The sequence below is a fragment of the Anabrus simplex genome, chromosome 12 (genome assembly GCF_040414725.1).
Source record: "Anabrus simplex isolate iqAnaSimp1 chromosome 12, ASM4041472v1, whole genome shotgun sequence".
In the NCBI taxonomy this organism is placed as follows: domain Eukaryota; kingdom Metazoa; phylum Arthropoda; class Insecta; order Orthoptera; family Tettigoniidae; genus Anabrus; species Anabrus simplex.
In genome coordinates, this window is record NC_090276.1 from 90,601,474 (window position 1) to 90,626,793 (window position 25,320).

The window sequence follows — 25,320 nt, forward strand, 5'->3', positions numbered from 1 at the left end:
ATACTGTGTGAAGTGATACTCCACTTCATCAGACCCAAAAGACTACCATGGCTTATCACTCGACACTGTGGTACAAGATCTGAAATTCAACTTACCTTTCACTTCGAGAGTGGTCAGGTTGGGGTGTATGGTGATGTTATAGCGGAAGGGCCGCGCGAACGTTGGGAGCCGGACATTGTTCCACGGGAACACCTCGTTGTTGGTTGCTATAGGGACCAGGGGAACACTACTATTAGACGGCCCATCGCCTTCCAAATGTTCGGGTTTCTCACCCGCACACGGACAATCTGAAATATACTACTGTGATCAATGGATACGATTTTCTGTGCTGGAACTTGATCTGTGGCCCTCAGGCTACTTCACAGCTGTAACCAAAATCTCAGTCAACAACATAACAGAATTCTCACACTGGTATTTGACATCATGAATTCAAACAACTCAAATCACAAGATTTAAAATTAAAATTTACTGGGCAAAAGATTAAGCCATGTGGAGTGTTTAAAGTAATTGTAACTACAGGTCCCAGTACATGATACTCTTATCAGAGGAGTTCCACAAGGTTCTGACATTGTGCTACTGCTTTTTATTTTCTATATGAACAACATCAGAAATAGACTTTAGAGGTAAGTTTCTGGTGAAGAAAAATTTCTAAAATACTTTTTAATAGTCTATCAACTGTTTAAAACTACAAGATTATTTGCATCATCTGGAGAAGTATTATTCACAAATTGGTTGAAATTTAATAATGACAAATGTCATTTTTTTTCCTTTCCAAAGCAGAGGGAAAATGTAATTTCAATATACAGTAACAACATCCTATCTCCCATTTCACAATTTAATGATGCTGGTGTTATAAAATGAACATTTTGGATATACTGTATTTGTAAGAATTCATTACAAAAACTGGGTTGTATTACTAGATACGTACTCATCATTATAGACCATTATGCCTTTCAGCGTTCAGTCTGCAAGCTTCCATGAATTTACTAAATGTCACCACAATCTTCTACAGTGGAACCTTGGATTGCGAGCATAATTCGTTCCGGTAACATGCTTGTAAACCAAAGCACTCGTATATCAAAGCAAGTTTTCCCATAAGAAACAATTGAACCGCGAATGATTCGTACACAACACAAAAATATTTATTCTCATACCATTTCTAAAACAAAATATAATGTAAAACAAATTAAAGTGAACTTTTCCTTACAATAGAATCATTGTTGGTGTGAGGGAGACGAGAGATGACATGAGAAGAGTTACTGTGTAGCACGAATTTCATTAATGGAATCACTGCTACCTGTTTGCTGACTGAAAATGTTTTATTTTCATGCAACTTTAACGAGGAACCTGTCCAATGACTGTTGCTTTTGCCTCTTTTTGAGCATGTCATGAAAATGTGACATTACATCTTCAATGAACTAATTCATCGCTCGCACTGCTACAGCCTTATTCGGGTGGTTATTTTCTACAAAATTTTGCACCGTTTCCCACATTTTGCACTTCTCCTGAATCTCAGTTGAAGTGAGAGATTCCATTAACTTTTCCTCCTCCTCTTGCCCAGACGAGATCTCCATAACCTCTTCCTGTTGGTCGCGATGCAGATCCATCAGTTCGTTGGTGGTCAGTTCCTGGCTATGTTCTTCCACCAGCTCTTGAATGTCCACGTCATTCACCTCTAGCCCCATAGTCTTCCCTAAGGACACAATTTCATCGACAATCGGCGTCTTATTGTAACCAAGAATCCCCTCAAAGTCACGTCCAAGAACACAGTCAGGCCACAGCTTTCCCCAAGTGAAAGTGAGAGTTCTCTTGGTGACTCCATCCCAGACTTTATCGATGATCTTCAGGCAGTTCACGATGGAGAAATGATTTCTCCCAAACTCTTGGAGGGTAAGGTTTGTTCCTTCGGTCACTTAGAGCCATCGATAAAATAGTGCTTTGGTGTATAGCTTCTTGAAGTTTGAAATGACTTGCTGATCCATAGGCTGGAGTAGTGGAGTAATCTTGGGAGGTAGGAACTTAACCTTAACGAACTTGAATTCCTCCAGTAAGTCGCCATCAGGGCCTCAAGGCCTGGAGGATGAGCAGGAGCACTGCCCATAACCAGCAAGACTTTGACCGGCAGATTATGTTCTGAAAGGTATTTCTTCACTACAGTACCAAAAATGTTGTTCATCCATTCAACAAACGAACACGGGAGGGGAAAACGCAGGCACACGTGATGCTCGTATTGCGGAACCTCACTCATTTATCAAGTTACAATTTATTTAACATGTTTGCTCGTCTTGCAAAACACTCGTAGACCAAGTTACTCGCATTCCGAGGTTTCACTGTGTTTGGAACTAGTGCTGTAGCCTCATTTAGTTCTATACCTCTTATCTTTAAATCATTAGAAACTGAGTCTAACCATCATCGTCTTGGTCTCCCTTTACTTCTCTTACCCTCCATACCAGAGTCCATTATTCTCCTAGGTAGCTTATCCTCCTCCATTCGCCTCACATGACCCCACCACCGGAGATGGTTTGTGTGTACAGCTTCATCCATCAAGTTCATTCCTAACTTAGCCTTTATCTCCTCATTCTCACAACTTTCATGTCTGTTACTTCTAGCTTAAGAATAAGATATCCTGAGTCCACCCAGCTTTTGCTTCCGTAAAGCAAAGTTGGTCTGAAAACAGACCGATGTAGTTTTGTCCGGGAGCTCACTTCCTTCTTACAGAATACTGTTGATCGCAACTGCGAGCTTACTGCATTAGCTTTACGACACCTTGATTCAATCTCACACACTATATTACCATTCTCAGAGAACTCACATCCTAAATACTTAAAATTATCTACCAGTTTCAGTTTTATATCACCAATCTGATATTGAATTCTCTTGGATTTCTTACCTACTGACATCAATTTTGTTTTGGAAAGGATATTTTTCATACCATGCTTATTGCACCTACACTATTTTCAAGTTCCAAGATATTAGACTGCAGGCTTTCATCACAATCTGCCATTAAGACCAAGTCATTAGCATAGGCCAGACTGCTTACTACATTTCCACCTAACTGAATCCCTCCCTGCCACTTTATACCTTTCACCAGATGATCCATGTAAACTATGGACAGTAAAGGTGAAAGATTACAGCCTTGTCTAACCCCTGTAAGTACCCTGAACCAAGAACTTATTCTACCATCAATACTCACTGCAGCCCAATTGTCAACATAAATGCCTTTGATTGATTTTTAATAATCTACCTTTAATTCCATAGTCCCCCAGTATGGCGAACACCTTTCCCCTGGGTACCCTGTCATATGCGTTCTCTAGATGTATGAAACATAAACACAACTGTCTATTCCTCTCGTAGCATTTTTCTATTACCTGGCGCATGCTGAAAATCTGATCCTGACAGCTCCTCTGTGGTCTGAAACCACACTGGTTTTCGTTCAACTTCCTCCCAACCACTGATCACACTCTTTCTTCCAAGATGCCAGTGAATACTTTGCCTGGTATGCTAATCAATGAGATGCCTCGATAGTTGTAGCAATCCTTCCTGTTCCCTTGCTTATTGATATGTGCAATTACTGCTTTTGTCCAATTTGAAGGTACCTTACCAACACTCCATGCTAATCTTACTACTGTATGAAGCCATTTCATCCCTGCCTTCCCACTATACTTCACCATTTCAGGTCTAATCTCATCTATTACTGCTGCTTGATCCCTAGGAATTTTTACCTTGGTGATTTACCATCTGCTCATTGCCACTTATGTTCCAAGTGCTTTAACCACTTTTCTGCTGCCGTTTTATCTTTCTGCAACTTTCATATTTCCTTTTCCTCGTGATGCTTGTTTTTTAGGTTGACCTCTTCCTTTCACCATCTTGTGCCATCAGGGCCTGATGACCTAGATGTAAGGCCTCTTAAAACAACATCCCTATTACATGCTGTAATTGTAACTGTTTTTCAAAAATATTGGTCATGTAGATGATGTGTCTAATGGTATGTCCAATAAATTTTCTATCCTCCTTTACTTTCCTTACAACTTGTTTAGTTGTTCCTCTAATTCCAGCCCATTCTTGTTATATCTAAATTTCTGTTGTTTCATGGCAGTAATTAAAGTAGTGTGCTTCACATCTCTTATGTTCAAATGCTTAGTGGTCAAGATACTTTTCTTTACCATAAATTCTGTCTTCACTTCACTTCTGTCACAGATCTGTTGTCTTCTACAGATTAGATTCAGTACAACATGTTCGGCTTCATGGCTCAGCGGTCAGTCCTGGGAGCTCCGGGTGTGATTCCCGAATAGTTTAGTTTATTGCCTTTCTTATATGGTGGGTCTCAGGCTATGAAGCCTGCTGTTATGTGAAACCATATCATACAACACCGTTATACTATTTATAGAGTACTGTGAATAGTACTCCTATAATCATATTTCTAAATATCACTAAAATTAATTTACTTAACCTCAATAATTGATTGATATTTCAGAACTAAATATTAGTTTTGTTATGTTAGTGAGATGTACTTTCTACAGGTTTGAGTACCACAATAAATAGCCTCGGATTGCCAATGCCTCTAATTTCAGCTGGCATTGAGTTCCAAGAACGCATGACAGCAGGTATAAATGAGTTGTTACATGAGTTACTATGATGAATGGGAATGGACAAGAGGGACGTCAAAGGATTTTAATCTTGAAGGATTTATTTCCTTGCGTTGGAGACTGGGTGGGTGTTTGTGTTGTCTGCAACATTCCTGCAACACATATTCCACACACGACACTAACAATACACAGCGTACACTGCCCACCCTCACATGCTCCACCAGGCTAGCAAAAGCCATACATATTACAGACTACAACATAAATTTACCATTTTTAGCATTAAACAACGTTCTCCGTAGGACCTTTTTATAGGGTGCACCACAGACCGCCCGGCTAACATAACGTAGTTATTGTGTGCAAGTTATATAACATTAATACATTTTTGAGTCATCTGTGCTCAAAATTAAAATATAAATAACTATAAAACTGTTCATTTAAATGATAAATTGGCATTATTGTCAGCATGACCGCGTCTGGATTAGCATGAAATCGCATGCGAGCATTCGATTCCACATGACGTCACAGACACATATGGTACTGCACAGCAACTGAGTACTAAGTTCCTGTGTTACATGAATATGCACGAGCAATAGAACACTAGAAGTTCAAAATACTCTTATGTCTTGTTCCTGATAATAACAGTAAAATAGTTCAATTTTGCAGTTAATGTTTACCTGTCTGATATTATTGTTAATGACCTACGGGGAATAAAATAAAATTTTACCATATTCGTTCTTTGCATAGCATTCGCTGCCTGGCTACTCATTCCTGTTACCCAGCTGATGAAAATTTCTGGGGAGAACACTGCATCAGATATAAGGAAAGGTTGTAAATAAAGGTTCATATTATGGTTATGAGGGTGCATCAATCAGTCTCTGGTAAGAACCCAATTACTTTTTCAATTTTATACATATATTCTTATACAATTTGCTTTACGTCGCACTGACACAGACAGGTCTTATGACGGCGATGGGATAGAAAAGGCCTAGGAGTGGGAATAATGGAGTGAAAATGGTAGACCACGGAAAATCATCTTCAGGGCTGCCAACAGTGGTGTTCCAACCCACAATCCCCAGGATGCAAGCTCACAGCTGCGTGGCCCTAACCGCATGGCCAACTCGCCCGGGTCCCCATTTAGAGTATGGTTCTAGTGTTATAGATTTCTAGTGGAACCCTCACCAACATTACTTGATTCACAAACTGGAAAAGATCCAAATGAAAGCAGCACAATATATTCTGGGTGATTTCTGACAAAAATATTGCAAATATTCGAGAGCAGAGACTTTGGAGTAAGGAGATGAGCTGCTTGACTATGTGGTATGTTCTGAGCTCTCAATGGAGAGGTGGCTTGGAGTGACGTTAGCTTGAGCAAGGCTTTTAACAGTAGGAAAGATAAAGTTGGAATCCGACTGAGACAGATATTATTTCACAGGATGAGGAATTAGGTACCGGTACTGGAATAATTTACCAAGCGAACTGTTCAATAAATTTCCAAGTTCTTTGAAATCATTAAAAAAAGGCTAATTAAACAATTGATAAGGAATCTGCACCACAGTTGCTTAGTAATGAGTGAGTAACATTTTTCACAAACTGGAATGCCATTCCACTCCAATTCAATCTTTGTCCTTTCCATTACTTAACTCTTTGATGCACAAAAATATCAAAATCTTTTAATTAGACATTTCTTTAATACACAAACTAAATACCAGACATTGCAGTTGTAATGAGAAAAATGAGAATGCACTCTTGTTTACCTACAAAAATAATGTGGTATTCTCCCAGTACCACTCTGGCATCAAGACTTGTTCGACTCAACTCTTCTTCTACTTCTGCTTAGTCTTTTCCCATTCATGCAGGGTCGACATTTTTGACAAGGTGTTTCCATTTCTCTCGGTCCCAAACAGCATTTTCTCTTAACTTCTTTTCCCTGAGATCCTCCCGCACACTTTCCATCCATCTTCTTGTGAGCCTACCTCTCTCCCTCCTACCTTCCACTTCCATGCCAAGAATTCTCCTTCCCACATAGTTCCGATCCCTGCGCTTAAAGTGACCATACCAAGACCAAACCCCTTGGCGCAACAGTCCCGAAGGGCCATGGCCTACGAAGCAACTGCTGCTCAGCCTGAAGGCCTGCAGATTACGAGGTGTCGTGTGGTCAGCACAATGGATCCTCTCGGCAGTTATTCTTGGCTTTCTAGACCGGGGGCGCCATCTCAGCATCAGGTAGCTCCTCAATTGTAATCACATAGGCTGAGTGGACCTCAAACCAGCCCTCAGATGCAGGTAAAAATCCCTGACCTGGCCGAGAATCAAACCTGGAGCCTCCAGGTAAGAGGCAGGCATGTTACCCCTATACCATAGGGTATTATTATTGAATTTCCAATGAAAATAGAAGGGAACCTTATTGTGCAAAAGCATATTAGGGCTATAGTTTAACAATTACATACAATTTGCAACAGATTGAACATTATGATGAAAGCTTATTAAAGATGCAGTGGATGAAAGTTAAAAAATTATCATAACAACATTGTTTTTTAAACATATGAAATAGAGGTTTGTTCAATTCAGTGTCACAAAAATTCAAGTGACATACCAGGGTATATCTTGGTCTTTTGAAAGCAGGACAATCAAACATTAAATGTTGCACTGTTTGAGAGGATCCATAAAAGCATACGTAACCATCTGAGACATTGATGTCAAAACGCTCGAAATATGATTTAAATTTGCCATGGCCAGATAGAAATTGTGTAAGCACAAAATTAGGCACGAGCACTTTGCACTGGAATTGATGCTGGATCTTAGGAAAGAACAGTTGTCTCATTATGGAACCTTTTGTGCTTGTGGTCCAGATGTTATTCCACTGAAGAGATGTGTGATTTCTAAGCTTCCTTTTCAGGTAACATATTGGAGCTTTATCATAGGATACTTCCATCACAGATTTTGCAGCTTCTTTCGCTAACAGGTCTGCTTTCTCATTTTCAATTGTCCCATACACTGCAGGGTAATGTGGCCATACCAGAGCAAAATCATCTTTCCTGGACCTTTCTAGATATTTCAGTCACTTTAACGCTGCCTCGTATGTGTTCTTGACGTGGTCTTTCCTCGGAATCTCACACATTCATCTCAGCATTTTCATTTTAGATACTTCCAGCCTCTTACATTGTGACTGCACAGTTGGCCAAGTTTCTGCACCGTATAGCACTGCAGGTCTCACTGCACATTTATAGGCTTTCCCCTTTGTTCAGATATTTAGTCTACTGTCGCAGAGGACACCAGTCAACCTTTTCCAGTTTGACCAGGCAGCGGGTAATTTCTAGATCTAGATTACCTTCAGCAGACATAGTGGATCCTAAGTATTTGAAACTGCTCCTTGCCTGGTGTTGGTTTCTATCCATCTGAACAGTTTTATTCCCAGTTCCTCTCAGGCACATGTATTCAGTCTTATTCCAGCTGATTTTAAGACCTCTTCAAGCTGTTCTCTACTGGTGCTGCATATACCAAGGAGCTGGTTCTCTTAGAACAACTATTGTATGTATGTATGTATGTATGTTCAGTCCTCAGCCCCAAGGCTGCTTTGATCCTCAACAGCTCCACCATTAGCTGTCACAGATGGCCTAGGCATCACGGGAGAGGCGTACTAGGGAAATGAGGGGTGAGGCAGTTTACCGTTGCTTTCCTCACCGAACCAGAAGTTGTTATTACATATCAGTCTGCCAAGCCCACTGAAATGCATGCACCAATTGACCCAATGAGCAACATTTTCACACCATTCATAACAGGGACTGGCTGCAAAAAGAATGGCATTACTAACATCGCTCATACCTCAGTTACTTTCATATTGTCAAAGCCAAGGATAAGACAGAGACAGATCAATTAGCCCATACCAGAAGACATAGTGCACTGTAAACACTAAGTCACCCAGCAAAGGCGTAAGAACATCCATTATCAAATCAAAAATATAGGGACTCTGTGAAGATCCTTGATGAAGATCAACTTGGACTGTTACGGCCACCGTCAATCCTACACTGCTTCTAACTTGTGTCTTTTCTCCTTGGTACATGTCCTGAACAAGGTACACATACTTCTCTGGTACTCCCTTGCATCTCATGCACCCAATCATAAGCCTTTTCCATAACCTGCCTAAGAGCAAAAATAACATGAGTAGTTCCTTTCCGAACTGTTCTTGTTGTCTCTTTGCTAAGCCTACCTTCAATAACATGTCGCACAATCCTGAATGCCCCCCTTCTCCTTATAAATTGGAATTATGGTACTCTCTATGTGTTCCTTGGGCATTGTTTCTTCTTGAAATATCTGTTGGAATAGATTCCACAATATATCTATTCCCTCTTCTCCCAGGCATTTCCAGGTCTCCACACGAATTTCATCGGGGCCGGTTGCTTTTCCACATTTCATTTTGCTCATAGCAGTTACAACTTCTGCCCTATACATGCCAGCAGTTACATTATAATTTGGGATACCATCCTCAAAACTAAGCCATGAATTCTCCTTGTTGAGGAGCTTTTCAAAATATTCGCAGATTTCTCCTTATTATGTTCTTCACCTCGAAGAACCATTCCTTTCATAATTTATAACTTTCATTTCCATGTAGATGTTTGACTTATAAAAGTTGAAACACCCCTCAATTGATAACCATTCCTTGTTCATTCTTTATCTGCTGATGTGTGTGAGCTCTTTTGATGCTCTGTCACATGTCTTAGCAATTCTGAAAATCTTTGTGTCCCCTTTTGTTGTCTCTAGTTCTTTGTAGACTCAACTCTGTTAGAACTATTTACAGATGGTTTCCTTTTTCTGAGGTTGTTCATTTTTTTATGGAGCTCTTCAAAACATAATTTTTATCTCTCAAGCACAAGACGACACCAAACGCTTGACGCAATCACCAGGAGCACTGTTGTTTGTTTGCTGAACTGCACTTGGCACATCGTTTCCATGTACCCTGCACAGGCATATGTAGAATGCTGGTGAAGGGCCATTTTAGGGTTGAACTTGTTGATTCTTCGTTTCATCTTACTTTTTCTTTAGGAGTCTTTACTGGAAGCAATCCAACAACTAGACACAACTGGAAGCTCTCTCACGAAATATGATGAAAGCATTTACAATGGCCACATTCAAAAAATGCCAGAAAATCCACGTTCCTATCCACTTCGTAGTGAGCTTTGAGCATGTCTGTCTTGTCAACGCACCCGCATGTGCATAGTAATCTATCGCCAGAAGGAGACATTTATCTCTGGAATGACTATTATGAACCCATAATCCTCTGCAATATTTAGCTTCTGAGTCTGGTATGAACTATGCTAATGTACGACAAAAATCGTGAAATCGTTTTATAATCATAGTAAAACTAAATGGTTTGTGAAGCACATACTGTCCAAGCAGCTGTGTGGGAGATGCGCGCGCAAGGAGCGTGCACGTGTTTGACCTAACATCAAGAGCCAGTCTGAATCTCATTGAGACAGTTATCATTGCAACATCATATTTTTGTATGTAAAAGTTATTTTAAGCCTGAGTCGGCTCGACGGGGACGCGATGCATTTGTTCAGCAATTTCCTGGTGAAGTGCCACTGGCTCAATGCTCAATAAAAGACATGTGCCCACATGCAGAGGAAAAGCTAGATGACATTAGTGCGAATCTTGAGCGGTCACCGAATAAATCACTCTCAAAATTAACACAACAAGTAGGGGTTTTGGTTTCTTCCGCACAAAGAGCTGCAACACGGGCCCACTCTTTAAAACCTGCTGATCCAGCCACAAGAGTGACGTATTGTGAGTGGTATGTTGTGTCATTGAATGATTGATTATTCAACCCACAGTTTGTGTTCTTAATGGTTGTGTGAACAGTCATAACTCTCGCGATTGGTGTGTACAAAGTCCCTCATTATGAAGGATGGCACTTTCAGCATCTTTTATAAGGTAAAATTTCATATAAGAGTGTGTACACGCTTAAAGCAGGGCTGCAGCTGCTGTAGCACAAACACAGTGGGTTTATAAGAGACATCCTGTGTATGCGTAGTCACTATTATGAAATGAAATTATTGTTTCAATAATTTAATACTCATTGCATCTCTCTAGTGCATTTACGAAATATACATGCAAGTAACGTAGTCATTAGAAGTATTATCAGCAGTTAAAATGATGTAATTTTACAGTAGCACACATCACAACAAGGTAAGAAGACATGCACTTCATGAGGTGGGAGAAACACTACTATTCAAATAATTTATACATCAGTCAAGAGAGGAAAGCTCATACCCGGTAGAAGCAGAATACCACTGTGCAGCTCACAAAGTCAATACCATTGTGAAGGAAAGGGTTAAACTGATAATTTCAATAAACAAGTTCTGCGCTGTGTATTGTATGCTTGTTTTTGAAAAAGGAAACAAAGAATTCTCCATTTCATTTAGTAGTTATGCACAACTCTTGTACAAATTGTAAAATATACCAAGGATAGTATTGAAATGAAAGCAATAAAAATATTTTAAATTATCTTTAAGTGTATAAAACTTAAATTTAAAACTAAGATCATGGTCAACGTGCAGTTTACAGTAAACAAGAAATAGAGGAAGAATCTCTTACCATTCTGAGGGCCTGCATATGCAATGATGAGGGAGATGGTGAAGAGGGTGGCGAACACGATGGTGGCAATACACAGCGCTCGTTTCTGAGAGCACACGGCGACTCCATTGTGTTCGTACAGGCTTCGCTTGTTGATGGCAGTCTGGCTGTCCCCTGCAGGACAATTTACTAGTTGTAAAAACCTTAGCTTACAAAGACTGTCTAGCGTTCTAATAAAATCAAAGACTTGGTAGTTTACAGTTGTGGAATGAGACAGAACAACTACCTCTGACGAATTGAAGCAACGTCTTCATAAAACAACTTTATCTCATTTCACGGAGCACAAAACCAAACTCTAGTCCATAATGGCTCAACAAAACTCTGGAATGCTTGCAGAACAAAAATAATTTGGCTCGCCTTTGTTCCCATTTCAGTTGAATGTAAATGGTGCAGTGATAATTGAAAATGGTTTGTAGATGTTTCTTGAAGTACTCCCTGGTTTACACACAGAACTGGTAATATATTGGTAGCCCTGTCAATGTTTGACAACACTGCATACCTTGTCTATTTATTTGCGAATGTTGTACTCATTCAGATGAATAAAAACATGGCAAGGGAAGCTTAGGTCAACCTTGTGTCAGTTTTACATGAATTTGGTAGTGGAAGCTGCAACTGCATGATGATGACAATCATCAAAAGCAGCCGAATTACCTTAGGGAGACATAAAACCAGACATAAGCAAAGTGGGGGTTACTGGGTTTGAACCCCTCTTGTATGCTTAACCACTTTTTTAATATTAGGCTTACCGTATATAAAATAAAAGCGGATATATTTATATTTGAATATATTTTATAAAATTTATAATACGTGGCATGTTTTTTAAGTAAGTACCGTTTTGATATTCCGCCGATGCAGCACTGCGGTTGGCATTCCGTGCATGAGTACTGTGTACCTGCATCTATTGGTAAGGCTGAGACGCCATTACGGCAATAGTCGCCTTTGTGTACGTTTGTTGCAGTGGCGAAACTACTTGGAATCATTTGAGGCAATGCCTACCCTAAGAAATACGATTAAACATAACTATCATAACAAATGTATCTGCCGTTGTTATTGTGTTAAATCAACAATAATCTCTTTTTGATATGTGCTACATGATGATAGCAGATGATGTGCTTCGCTGATCGCCCTGCTAGATGGCGACAGCAGACTACTTGTTTTGACAGGGAGGCAGTCTCTAACTTGTCTCACCCAGGACTTTTTGTTTTATTTCCCTTCCGTCAGCTTGTGAATGGCGCGGGGTGGTGGAGGAAGGGTACGTTTACCGCCCGCACTCCCCTCTCTGCAAGGTCTAGAGCCAAGAGAGGCAAGCCTCCTTGCTATTTGAGAGCGTAGTAATTCCCCGCGCGAAGGTGACAATGAAGTACCCTATTGTTAAGATTGTGCTTTTCTTTTGAATTAGTAGACAATCCATGCATTATTGGCTGTATTTGTGACAATTCAGACATGGACTGTTAGTTGTGTAAAACGAAACAATAATATCAGGCAGGCTCTTCATTCATAATCTGACAGCGTTTCATTCATTTTTAGTAGATCCTCAAAAAGAGCTCATCGTCTGGCATCCAAAGGATTCAGACTTCCACAAGCATGCGCTACCCGTTAGAGCTTTCACTCGAGAGCAGTCCACACAATATTTTCACACTATGATGATCTAATACAGGTTTTTGAAGACATTGCAGAGAATGATGAGGGTTGGGACAGTGAGTCGTAAAATTCTGCTGTAGGGTTGCTTAACATACTCAAGAAGGCCCAATTCATTTATTTGCTCTGTCTCTGTAGATAAAGTTTTGTTTATAGAGACCATATCGTTGCTCTACTGCAACATAAAAGCACACCTGATGTAATTCTGTGCAATACTGAAATTAGAAAAACCACTGTATCCTCAAGGTCCTGCGATCAGAATGTACAGTATCATCTTGCGTTGTAAAATGTCGCAAAGTAAATAACGAGATAAATGTAGACGACAGGACATTCCAAAAGCTCAAAATGTTAACATATGAAGTTCTTGCCACCTTAATTATGCAAATGGAAATATGGTTTGGCGATTTTGAAAGCATCCAGTTTGAGTTGTTGGATCAAACTCAGTTCATAGTTTACAAAGAGAGCTTCCCTGCTATTAAAGTGAACAGTCTTATGAACATTTACCGCTGTTTTAATAGGAAACGACTAGAAAGTGAATTGATTAAGATTTATTTCGATATAGAAAAACATTTGTCCCCTAAAACTTTTACATTACATTGTCCTCAATGACCTTGAACCAGTGTATTATTATTATTGCTCTTTGTTTTACGTCTAACCGACACAGATAGGTCTTATGGCAACGATGGGACAGGAAAGGCCAAGGAATGGGAAGGAAGCGGCCGTGGCCTAAATTAAGGTTGATTTGCCTGGTGTGAAAGTGGCAAACCATGGAAAACCATCTTCAGGGCTGCCGACAGTGCGGTTCGAACCCACTATCTCCCAGATGCGAGCTCACAGCTGCACGCTTCTAACCGCACGGCCAACTCGCCCGGTTGTGGAAATGTCAAAATTGATTCCTTTAATATTAACATTTCCTGTGACCACTGAAGGGACTATGAGCACTCTGAAGAGCATAAAAACATACTTGCGTAATTCAATGAACAATTAAAGACTCGGCAGTCTTCGTACCATTTCTAGCGAGAAAATGCTTGTGAAGAAATTGGTGAGTGATCAAGTATTGAAGGACCGAGTGATTGACCATTTTGCAACCAAGACAACTCGATGTTTGGAACTACTGTACAAGAAACTTTAAGGTGAGATTTACTGCCTACCCATTAATTAACTAATAGCTTCGCCACTGGTTTGTTGGCAAGCATTTGAAATGGCCTTGCCAATTGGACTGAGAAGTCCGGTCTGTTATTCATTTTCTGAGTGCAAAAGGTTTGAAAGTTATCGATATTCATCGTGAGATCTGTGCAGTTTATGGACCAAACATTATGAGCGATGGAATGGTTAAGAAATGGGTTCGCGCATTTAAAGGTGGCCGCAAAGATGTGCATGATGAAGAACGGAGTGGGCGACCTTCAGTCATTAGTGAAGATCTGGTGCAGGCAGTTGACCGAGCAGTGAGAGAAAACAGACGCTTTACAATTACGTCATTATCTGACGTGTTTCCTCAAGTTTCTCAAAGTGTTCTTTATGAAATTGTGAGTGAACTATTAAATTACCGAAAGGTGTGCTCACGCTGGGTACCGGAAATGTTGACGGAGGAGCACAAAAGCAAACGTTTGGGCAGTGCCTTAACTTTCCTGGAGCGTTACCATGAGGAAGATGATGATTTTTAAAGTCAAATTGTACCGGGGGATGAAACCTTGGTGGCCTACATTCCACCTGAATCAAAGCAGCAGTCTATGGAATGGCGACATTCAACTTCACCCAAGAAAGTGAAGTTTAAGCAAACAATGTCAACCCGGAAAATCTGCCTTTTGGGGCAGAAAGGGACTGTTTTTTTCATTTTTTTTTCCTTTTCTCTCTTTTTTTTTCCAAGCTGCTTTATGTTGCACTGACACAGATAGGTCTTAAGGCGATGATGGGATAGGAAAGGGCCAGGAGTGGGAAAGAAGCATCTGTGGCCTTAATTAAGGTACAGACCCAGCATTTGCCTGGTGTGAAAATGGAAAACCACGGAAAACCACCTTCAGGGCTGCCGACAGTGGGGTTCGAACCCACTATCTCGTGAATACTGGATACCAGCTGCACTTAAGCGACTGCAGCTTGGTGAAAAGGAGTGTTACCGGTGGACTTTTTGCGCCGTGGTGACACAATAAATTCAGCAACGTATTGTGAGACATTAAACAAATTGCGCCGCTCAATTCAGAACAAAAGGCGTGGCATGTTCAGTAAGGGCGTCGTTCTGCTTCATGACAATGCATGCCCAGATGCAGCTCATCGAACCCAAGACCTCATCACATCATTTTGCTGGGAACAATTCGATCACCCTCCATACAGTCCTGATCTTGCGCCCAGTGATTACCAATTGTTCCTGCATTTGAAGAAACATATGGCTAGCAAACGCCACGACGACGACGATGGTGTCAAGATGGCTGTGTTGCAGTGGCTGACAAATCAGGCGGCCAACTTCTATGAGGATGGTATGCAAAAGCTCGTTGTACGATATGACAAGTGCCTCAATATTAGCGGGAATTGGGAATTATGTTGAAAAGTAGAGTAATGTACAGGCTTTCATATAAAAATAAAATTGTTAAAAGGTCTCTGTTTGTTTATTTCAAAATAGTACTTACTTAAAAAACATGCCTCGTAGTTTCCTCTTCACTAATTTCTCACTGTCAGAGTAACAAAATCTATGGACATTATGGTACAGTCCACCCTCACCTTCCCTGTGTTTGGGACTGAAGTACCTGTCATTCAGCATTCTGAGCACTGCCGCAGTGGGTCTCAAAGCATATACTCCTTCTCATCTACTGAAAGAAAGCAAGAAAGAAAGAAAGAAAGAAAGAAAGAAAGAAAGAAAGAAAGAAAGAAGCATTTAAGCCATACTGCTTTTTAAGAAGGTACAATAACAATGTTGCCATTGCTGATTTCATGGCCCGTACTTATAGATGTGATACCGTGTAGGCTTTTGGGCTTATGCCATGTCAAGAAAAGAAGGTGAAATCCTTTATGTTTCGCAGAGAACTGGTGAATGTCATGATGCGTTCTATTTGTACATAGACATCTTTCTCTTAGTAGCATGTAAGTTATTAGGAACATTCTGCCATCCGTTGAATATATTTGGAAGTGAAAAAGGTTAGAGAATCAAAGAGGACCCAACTGGGAATAGTATTCTTCCATGATCAGAGGAAGTGTATACTCTCCAGCTTGACAGGTAGTATTCAAACATGGCTGATTGCAATGACACTACTAAGGATGATACTCACATATATCAGAATATTAATGAAAGTGTTAGTTGCTTAGCAACCTGTTACAGTACAGAATGTATTGCGAGTAGGGTGAGCCTTCCCCTGCAATTACTGGAGTGATCATTTAATGATCTGATGTTATGATTACTCAAAGTTGGCTGAACTTATCAATGTCTCACGATTCACCGGCAGGTAGTTCTGGAGACAATAAAACAAAAATGAAGCAAATCGGTCCAGTAGAACAGATGGACGGATTTCCCAAAGCTGTTTTTAGTAAACTCTTTTAATACAGTATGTAGATGATTATTATCTTGTGGAAAGCTACTCTTTGTAGCTGACATTTGGTGGAAGAATAATTTAAAATAAAATACCGGTAATAAAAGTTAACTAATCAATTTACTTTTTTGAGAATTCCTACTTTGTTGGTGTGAACATCATCTATTTTATGAGGCTAATTTTTATTTGCTACTTGTTTTACGTCACACCGACATAGATAGGTCTTACAGCAACGATGGGACACGAAAGGCCTAGGAATGGAAAGGAAGCGGCCGTGGCCTTAATTAAGGTACCACCCCAGCATTTGCCTGCTGTGAAAATGGGAAAGCACAGAAAACCATGTTCAGGGCTGCTGACAATGGGATTCTGTCTCCTGGATGCGAGCTCTCAGCTCGAGGCTAAATTGATGGATGTTCTCCAACTATTCAAGCCAGCAATAGTTGAGAATAATGCTACTGTTTATAATATATTTTCTATTGCTCATGGAGAAGATATTGGTGTTAAACAATATCCTTTTAATGCGGACCACACACTGATAAAATAAAACAAACAAACAAACAAACCCCAAACGTCGTGGCCTACCAAGTGACTGCAGCTCAGAATGAAGGTGACGTGTGGTCTTGGCTGTTATTTTTGGTTCTCCTAGACTGGGGCCACTTATAGCTCCTCAGTTGTTCTCATGTAGGCTGAGTGGATATTGAACCAGCCCTCAGATCCAGGTAAAAATCCCTGACCTGCCCAAGAATTAAACCTGGGACACCCAGTAAGAGAAAACGTCGCTATCCCTATATCGTGCGGCTGGCATCATAACTTTGAATAACTTGAAAATAACCACGTTTAAAAAGAAAGGGTACATCAGAGGTAGTAAGGTCAAGACATGCCTTGCACTACACTCGTAACCTAAATCAGTATGAAGATGGAAGGAAGAAGACCAACTCACAGGCTGTGAGGCTCAGATGGTAGAGTTGACCACAAGGGCAGTTCAGTGTGATGGCATTCAGAGGTGCTCACGATGATAGATTTACTGACATGTAAACAAACTGCCAAGGGACAATATTCCACCACATTGGTGGAACAGTGAAAGTCGTTTGTGGGATGTAAAACTAAACACATCATTCTTTTCCCACTCTCTGATGGGGTCGTAGGTGGATCTAACCCAGTTTTACGGTGGGATGCCAACCCCAGTGACTGTTGTGTGTTCCTGAGGTGTATTATGACCAACAGAAACACACAGTCCCTAAGCCAGAAGAATTAACCAAACAACGTTAAAAGCTCCAGTCTCATGAAACTGAACCGAAGACCTCAATGCTGACCTTTCGGCAAAGAAGTTGCACCTAAAACTATTTATTTATTAATATGTGTGGCATGCGCCTCCCCTCTGACGAGGGTGGGTGACATCCGTCATGTACGGCAGACTGTGCTCTGGTAAGCCAGTCCTCAGGCCAAGGAAGATGATTAAAATCCCAGAACTCTGCTTCGCTAGGAATCGAACCTGGGACCCCAGACTTGAACGTGGCGATACACGTTATTCTCACTGCACATGACGAATCTGAGAATAGGTTCCATGATTTTCAGGCATTATAAAAGGGCTTGCAGGTGTTTGCTACACACTTCTCAGTGGATTTGCGAACTATTAGACGAGAAATGCAGCTGGAGCTGACTGACTTTCAGTGCAATACTCAAATGAAAGGTAAGTTTGCAAACACAAACAGTCCGAGTGAATTACTTGTTCATTTTCCACGGGAGAGATTTCTGATATTGCACAAATGTAATCCACATATTTTAAGTCAACTTATTTATGTGGACAGCTGTTTCATTAAATGAAAGTAGTGAGAAAAATTTATGAATAATGAGGATATATATATACAGCTGCGGAGCTCAGCCGGAATGTGCACGGGGCAAGCTAGGCTGGCAGGCAAAAGATGCGAGGCTCGGCATTCTACGGTGAAGTTACTGGCTGGACTGCTTGTTAATGACACCCCTGGAAGGGGACTGTGACAGACGAGTCAATTCTGCAGACCAAAACTAACTTCTCGGCTGAGATTGGAGGCTAGGATGAGGTGAGAGACCTTGTCTGAAAACATCATGTCATTGACCTTTAGTGTTTCCATGTTTGTTCTTGTCTTCATCTTTCTGTTTCTCACTAGCCCGTTGTTGTGTTCTTCCTTCTCCTATTCTCTTCCCAGCTTCATATCTTTTATTTGCACATATTTCTGTCAACCTGTTGGGCTTGTTTTCTAATCCTACATTTGTCCTGTCTTCTACTATCTTCTCCTTACTCTACATCAGACATGAAGTATTCAATGAGTTGGGAAACAGAATGAGATCATTATGGTCTGAGAAGGAGTAGATCAAGAGGGGAGAGAACTCGTGCAGGAACACGACAATTCCGTGATGATGAGGAGATTGTCCGTCTTCTTTTTTGCGTACATATGAGGACCATCCAGGCAAAACCAAACGTATCCATTAGATCTAGACTTTCAGGAAGAAAGACTAATATAAATGAGCTGCTTTAGAAATATTCTCTTATTGACACAGGAAAGCTGCACAGATCAAGAGACCAATAACAATTAAATAATTCCATGTGCATGTTTGGTTTTGTCGTAACCACATGTGACTTGCTTGTTTTTGCTCGCACGCTAGCTGGACCTGTCATTTTCTCCTCAGATAAAAAGGAGAACTTGATCACTTGGAGAGGTGGAAAGTCAGGTGACTGATTGGTGCTTGGACATGTCTCCTTCAGCTCAGACCTAGATTTTGTACCTTCAATATTAAGAAGATTTTTTTCAGATTAGCCGAGAAACAGTAACTTATATAGTATCAAAATCAATGCTTATGTTAACGTTTGATTCTTTTTTGACGTCCCCACTTTTGCCTGTCTTATTTGTCTTTGTCTTTCTTTTGCATTGTTCCCTCTGTACATAATGACCAATCATTGTGTTTCTATCTTCTTACTAGTTCCCTATCTTTGGTACTGTCATTTGAGGAGATGCTAGGTATTCAAATATAAGGAAATAAAAAACCAGAACAATTATTCCCTCACTATATTTGAAAACAATATCCAGCATAAAATAACTTCTATGTACCAGTAGCCTACATGGGAATGTGGGAGATTCTCAACTGGAGAATCAAATTTAATAATGTGCTCTTGTCATTGTAATATCAACTTTCTGTTGTCATATATTAAATAGTACTATTATCTTATGTTGTTCCCATAAGAATAGTTGCTACATTTAAGTAAGCTTGAAAGGTGGAATTACACTGGAAAAAGTTAACACTTGCTAAGTGTAAATTTCTAGTGTTGGGAAAATAAATAAGCTACTTGTAGAAGCAACCTCATGTGGGTCATAATGGGTGGACAAACACACAAACTATCTTACAAAGTTTGAGGAATTTGATTAAATTTGTAAAGCCATTTGATGGACAGCCATGAGACTCGTCGAAAGTCAGACCAGAAAAAAATATTGTCCAACCATCTGACGGTGCTTCAGTAATGCATGGCGATATTTACATTAATCTGATCCACATCAGTTGACTTTACTTGTAACTGTAAATTGACTAACACATGGATTATGACATAACTCTTAAAAGATTACAATCTTTTTTGTTTGTTTGTGGATTTCCAGAAATGAAATTTTTTTCATTGACCTAGAAATAATCTCAAGATCTCATTTTTCTCCTTTATTCCTTGAAAGAGATTTAAAGACCTTTTTCTCGAGTAGGTTACTCTTTTTTTAAAATCTTGTGTTACTAAGAATATGTTCGAAATGTTTACTGCTATTTGCGTTGGTAATTCGCGTTAAGTGAGTTTGCAACATCATGTAGCTAGGTACTAACAGCACGCTAAACAATGGCTGACTGAACTTTATTCATTTGACAATTATTGACAAGTATAAGTGCCGCACGTTCCATCAAATCAGTGAGACCGTAACTACACATTATCGAGTCCTAATTTGGCCGACACAATCTCAAGGTTAGTAAAAATTTCACATACAGTAGGTACGGTTGTCCATCTCTTAAATGTGTTTTACAGCTCACCGTGGAAGTGTAGCTGAAGTCGACGGATTGACGTAAATGTAGCGTAAATACAAAAATTGACATTTTTAAGTTTTTACAACAATCGATTCGTCCTTCAGTTATTCAGTACCGTACGGTATATTCCACGTGGAATTTATTGCTTACCGGTATGAAGAATTTTGTTGTGAGTACAACTTCAATTCATGTTAATGTACACAATACGAAATTACATGTACCTACATTCTGCATCTCAATTAAGAACAAAATCGGACGAGGAAGAGAATGTGGTGGTACCTAGTGACTATTGTTTAAAGAGGTAGTGAAGAAGGCAGGTAGGAGAACCTTGATGTTTTATCTTCGGCTTAATTGGTGACATAAACATGTAGCTCAAGCATATTAACGTAGGTACCGTACCGCAATGACTGCGCTCATGTTTAAAGAACATGTTTCAAAAAAATATTTCTCTTATACGTGATATTTTGGTTCCTAAAGAAATAATGCATTTGCTTTCATTCATATATGGAAAACCAACAATTTTGTATTTATTAGAATTATATTTTATCTCTCGTGAAAACATTACTTTCACACTCGAAATGTTGATGATACGATTTACCTGTCAAGAAAGCGACATCATCCACGTCTTGGTCGCTCATAACTACCCCTCTTCTGCGCCAGACAACAGCTTCAATGTCCCTAGCACTTGATACTACAGAGACTTTGATGAGGGGGTCCCTAGCTCGATCGTAAGCCACGCTAGCTCACTTCTGGAAGACAAAATACGGGCTCACGCCGCAAAACGAACAAATAATCTACACGAAACACAACAAACCACTTATTCCCGAACACCGGCTTGACATATCGGGCAAGGAAGAAATTCTCCACCACTTTGTTCGATTACTGCTGTTTGTAAATACGATGACACTTATATCGATATATCAATGGCCTATTTCGAGTGCGCAGGTCATCATGAGGCAAAGGTTCTGGAATCTGCTTTAATGTGGTCCATCCCATGTTCTCCTGAACGTCTCTTTGAAGTTTCCTATCACGCAACTTCCACGTATCTTTGCATATGACATGCAAACTCTAGAGGTGTGGCCTGACCTTGCGGGTCAATTATTGATTGTTAATTTGACCTTTACGAGCAGTCACTGTAAAGTCGATCAGTCGATATGATCCGTACGATGCTGAACTCTGCCGAGCAGTTCACGCACTAGGACAAGCGGCGTTGGGAGAGGGTAGGTTGGCGTGAAATCGATATTAATTCCTGACCACTCAAACATAGATTAGGGAACCGTAGGTTAGGAGACAAAGGCACAGTCCCTCTTAATTCCTTTTAACAGCATAACGAAAGTTAGATATTGGTGAATATAGAAGCAAAGTTAAAAAGAAACAAAACAACTATCAAATAGAATGGGGGTGCGGTTGCAGGGTAAAGGAGGTAAAATGATCAATCCTTGCAAAGCTAAGAGGTAAGCTTATATTCATGGAACAGAAACCTATTGTGACAAAATCCTCCAAGGACGTGCGGGAGTTCCCCGCCGTGCTTGGTCAGTGGTCTCTGACCATGTTGCCAACTTTTGCCTCTTTCGCCAACCTTTCTTTTTATGGCTTCCTCGAAGAAAGCGCCTGCTGTATATTGCGGCAATATTGCCAATCATATCACGAAGAGAAACAAGATATTTACATATTAAAGAACAGAACCAGTTCGGCTCCTCGACTGAATGGTCAAGCTTATGTGGTCTTCGATTCAGAGGCCCCGGGTTCAATTTCAAGCCGAATGTGTATTGTTAATTTCTATGGCTTGGAGTGTGCTTAGAAAGTGCCTTTGGCGCTGGTTCTGACCTTCACTAAGACACACGAGATTCCAAGGTGGGACAAGTTGAACACATCAAAGAAATGGCTGACTTGCAAAACGCAAAGCAGAATGATCTCCTTACAGGTCGTGAAGTCTCTTGAAGGAGGAGTGGAAGGTAACCTCGGCATTTGGTGGGGTGCAGTGGTTGATGTATTTCCGGCCACCTTGGGACCGGCTGAGCGAACCTCCGGGCCAGATGCACTTCAGAAGTGGGACTTTCGTTTTTTTTTTACTTTCGACTCTCTGACCGGGAATAGAACCAACGATCTTCTGGGTGAACGGAGCACGCCTTAAACTCCTTGCCTACGCAGTTCCTAACTGTCTTTCAGAGGGAAAATCAAAGCAAAGCAAAGTCAGCTCCGTACAGGCCATTAAGGCCCTTGGAGGAGTGGAAGGTAAAGGCTTCCACCATAACCTCGGCTCGTGATGGGGTAGAGTGGTTAGCTCTACGCCCCGCCGCCTTTGCCCCCAGGAATTAACCTGGTATTCATTTTTGGTGTAGGCTGAGTGAACCTCAGGGCCATATGCACTTCCGAAAGCGAAAATCTCGTTTCTTAAATTTTACGACTTCCTGACGGGGATTCGAACCCACGTCCTTCCGGGCGAACCGAGCACGCCTTTACCGCCTCGGCCAGGCAGCCCCTTTCAGAGGGAAAATACACGCCAAAAATGAAAACATTTTGTATGAATGTTATCATTCATGTAGGCTACTGATACAGACAGCCAAATTTAGGAAAGAAACAAAACAATAATAGTGAAATGTTGGTCTTCAGTTTTTAACAGTAAGTTGCAACACTCCTTTCTGGATTGCTGCCTCGTTTTCAAAGCCCTCGATTCTTGTCACTTCTTAATCTGTTTACCCTCCAGGGTTGGTTTCTCCTTCGGACTCAGCGAGGGATCCCACCTCTACCGCCTCAAGAGCAGTGTCCTGGAGCTTCAGACATTGGGTCGGGGATACAACTGGGGAGGATGACCAGTACCTCGCCCAGGCGGCCTCAGCTGCTATGCTCAACAGGGGCCTTGTGGAGGGATAGGCAGATTGGATGGGACAGGCAAGGAAGAGGGACTTAAGCGGCCGTGGCCTTAAGTTAGGTACCATTCCGGCATTTGTCTGGAGGAGAAGTGGGAAACCACGGAAAACCACTTCTAGGATGGCTGAGGTGGGAATCGAACCCACCTCTACTCAGCTGACCTCCTAAGGCTGAGTGGACCCCGTTCCAGCCCTCGTACCACTTTTCAAATTTTGTGGTAGAGCCGGACCTCTGGGGGTGGCAGCTAATCACACTAAGCACTACACCACAGTGGCGGGATTCTTGTCACTGCAGATTGATTTTTGTGCAGATTGTAGATAATTCTCCTTTCTCGGTATCGGATACCGATCACCTTCAGCTTGGTCCAGTCAAAATTATCGAATGCCTTTTCTAGATCTACGAACGCTTGTCTTTCTTAATTCGGTCTTTCAACATCAGACGTAAAGTCAGGATTGCTTCACATGAGTATTCTTTTCTGCCCTTCTCATTTTTTTGCATTCTTGTACTTTTGTCGTTCGTCAGTCAGGTCTAGTATCTTCTGAGTTATCAACTGATTCTTAGTCGATCTTTCCTTTCTTCCTAACTTTTCTTCAGCAGCCTTACTGATCTCATTCTTCACAAGTGTCCATTCTTCCTCTACTGTGTTTCCTTCAGCCTTTTCAGTTAGTCCCTGTGTTGCATGTTCCTTGAAACTATCCCTCACACTTCTTTTAGCCGGGCTGAGTGGCTCAGACGGTTAAGGCGCTGGCCTTCTGACCCCAACTTGGCAGGTTCGATCCTGGCTCAGTCCAGTGGTATTTGAAGGTACTCAAATACGTCAGCCTCGTGTCGGTAGATTTACTGGCACGTAAAAGAACTCCTGCGGGACAAAATTCCGGCACCTCGGTGTCTCCGAAAACCGTAAAAGAGTAGTTAGTGGGACGTAAAACAAATAACATTATTATTATTATATTATTATTATTATTACTTTTCTTTCAACTTGTCTAGATCCGCTCTCCATGCATTCCTTCCTTTCTTCAATTTCTTCAACATCAGATGGCATTTCATGACCAACAGGTTGTGGTCAGAGTCCACGTCTGCTCCTGGGAAAGTCTTGCAATCCAACACCTGCCTAATCATAATGAAGTCTACTTGATACCTTCCAGTGTATAGTATTGAATCAAAAAATAAAAACAACCTATTATTACTGCAGTGAAGTTGGTAAACTATCAACCTTTACTTCTTTGTCGAAATTCACTCAAAAAAAAAAAAAAAAAAAAAACCTGCACTATTTTATAGCCATTTTGTTTCGATTTTGTTGTCTACGCCCCCTCCCCCACTTCACTGTATTCCCCAGGTCCCCTGCACTATTGTTTTCTAGAAATGTTTGTACCCCCCAATCGCCACGCTACTGCACATAGTGGTGTTCAGTACCGGTAGAGATATTCTGCTTGGAACTGGAGCGACCGAGCTCGATAGCGGCCAGTATCCAGTATTCGGGAGATAGTGGGTTCGACGCACTGAAGATGGTTTTCCGTGGTTTCCCACTTTCACACCAAGAAAATGGGCTGCACCTTAATTAAGGCCACGGCTGCTTCGTTCCCACTCCTAGGCCTTTCTATCCCATCATCGCCATAAGACCTATCTTTGTCGGTGCGAGGTAAAACAAGTTGTAAAAAAATGAACTGGACCGTTAATGTGTTCGTGCCACGGAAAGATCCCACTGCAGGGGATTACAGTCAGAGGAGTGAAAAAGAGAATACGGGGTCACCTGGAGGAAGAAAGAATGGACTCCTCAAAGAAATTGTATAAAATCTATCAGTAACACAGATACTAAAATGCAATCTACAGGGTTTATCCGTGATGGTGTTACTGGGACGATGGAGGACTGAGATAAGGAACCGTAATCCGGAAACGATCGAATCAGAAGTTAAACAAGTCTACTCATTTAAGTCCGTTTACCTGCACAGGTTCCACAAGCTGCTCCATTTACAACAAATGTTAGAACTGGCTTCCCCCTGCGTCAATGCAGGCATGGCTTAGTCGCACGAAGTTCTGTCGTAACCGTT

At 41.0% G+C, this 25,320-nt stretch overlaps 1 protein-coding gene across 2 annotated transcripts in view; it reads right to left on the bottom strand.

Moving 5' to 3' along the window:
• The window catches only part of LOC136884548 (endoplasmic reticulum aminopeptidase 1), a 241,319-nt gene that overhangs the window by 78,833 nt on the left and 137,166 nt on the right, over positions 1–25,320 (bottom strand). Inside the window, exons 1-3 of one of the 2 annotated variants that reach the window (XM_067156803.2) lie at positions 21,000–21,259; positions 11,178–11,330; positions 96–287 (exon numbers count right to left, since the gene is read on the bottom strand). In XM_067156803.2, coding sequence (XP_067012904.2) covers positions 96–287; positions 11,178–11,330; positions 21,000–21,039 — 385 coding nt within the window. In that variant the 5' untranslated portion in view covers positions 21,040–21,259. Of the gene's footprint in view, positions 1–95; positions 288–11,177; positions 11,331–20,999; positions 21,260–25,320 lie in introns of those variants that run through there. The other variant, XM_067156802.2, reaches the window with a different exon arrangement.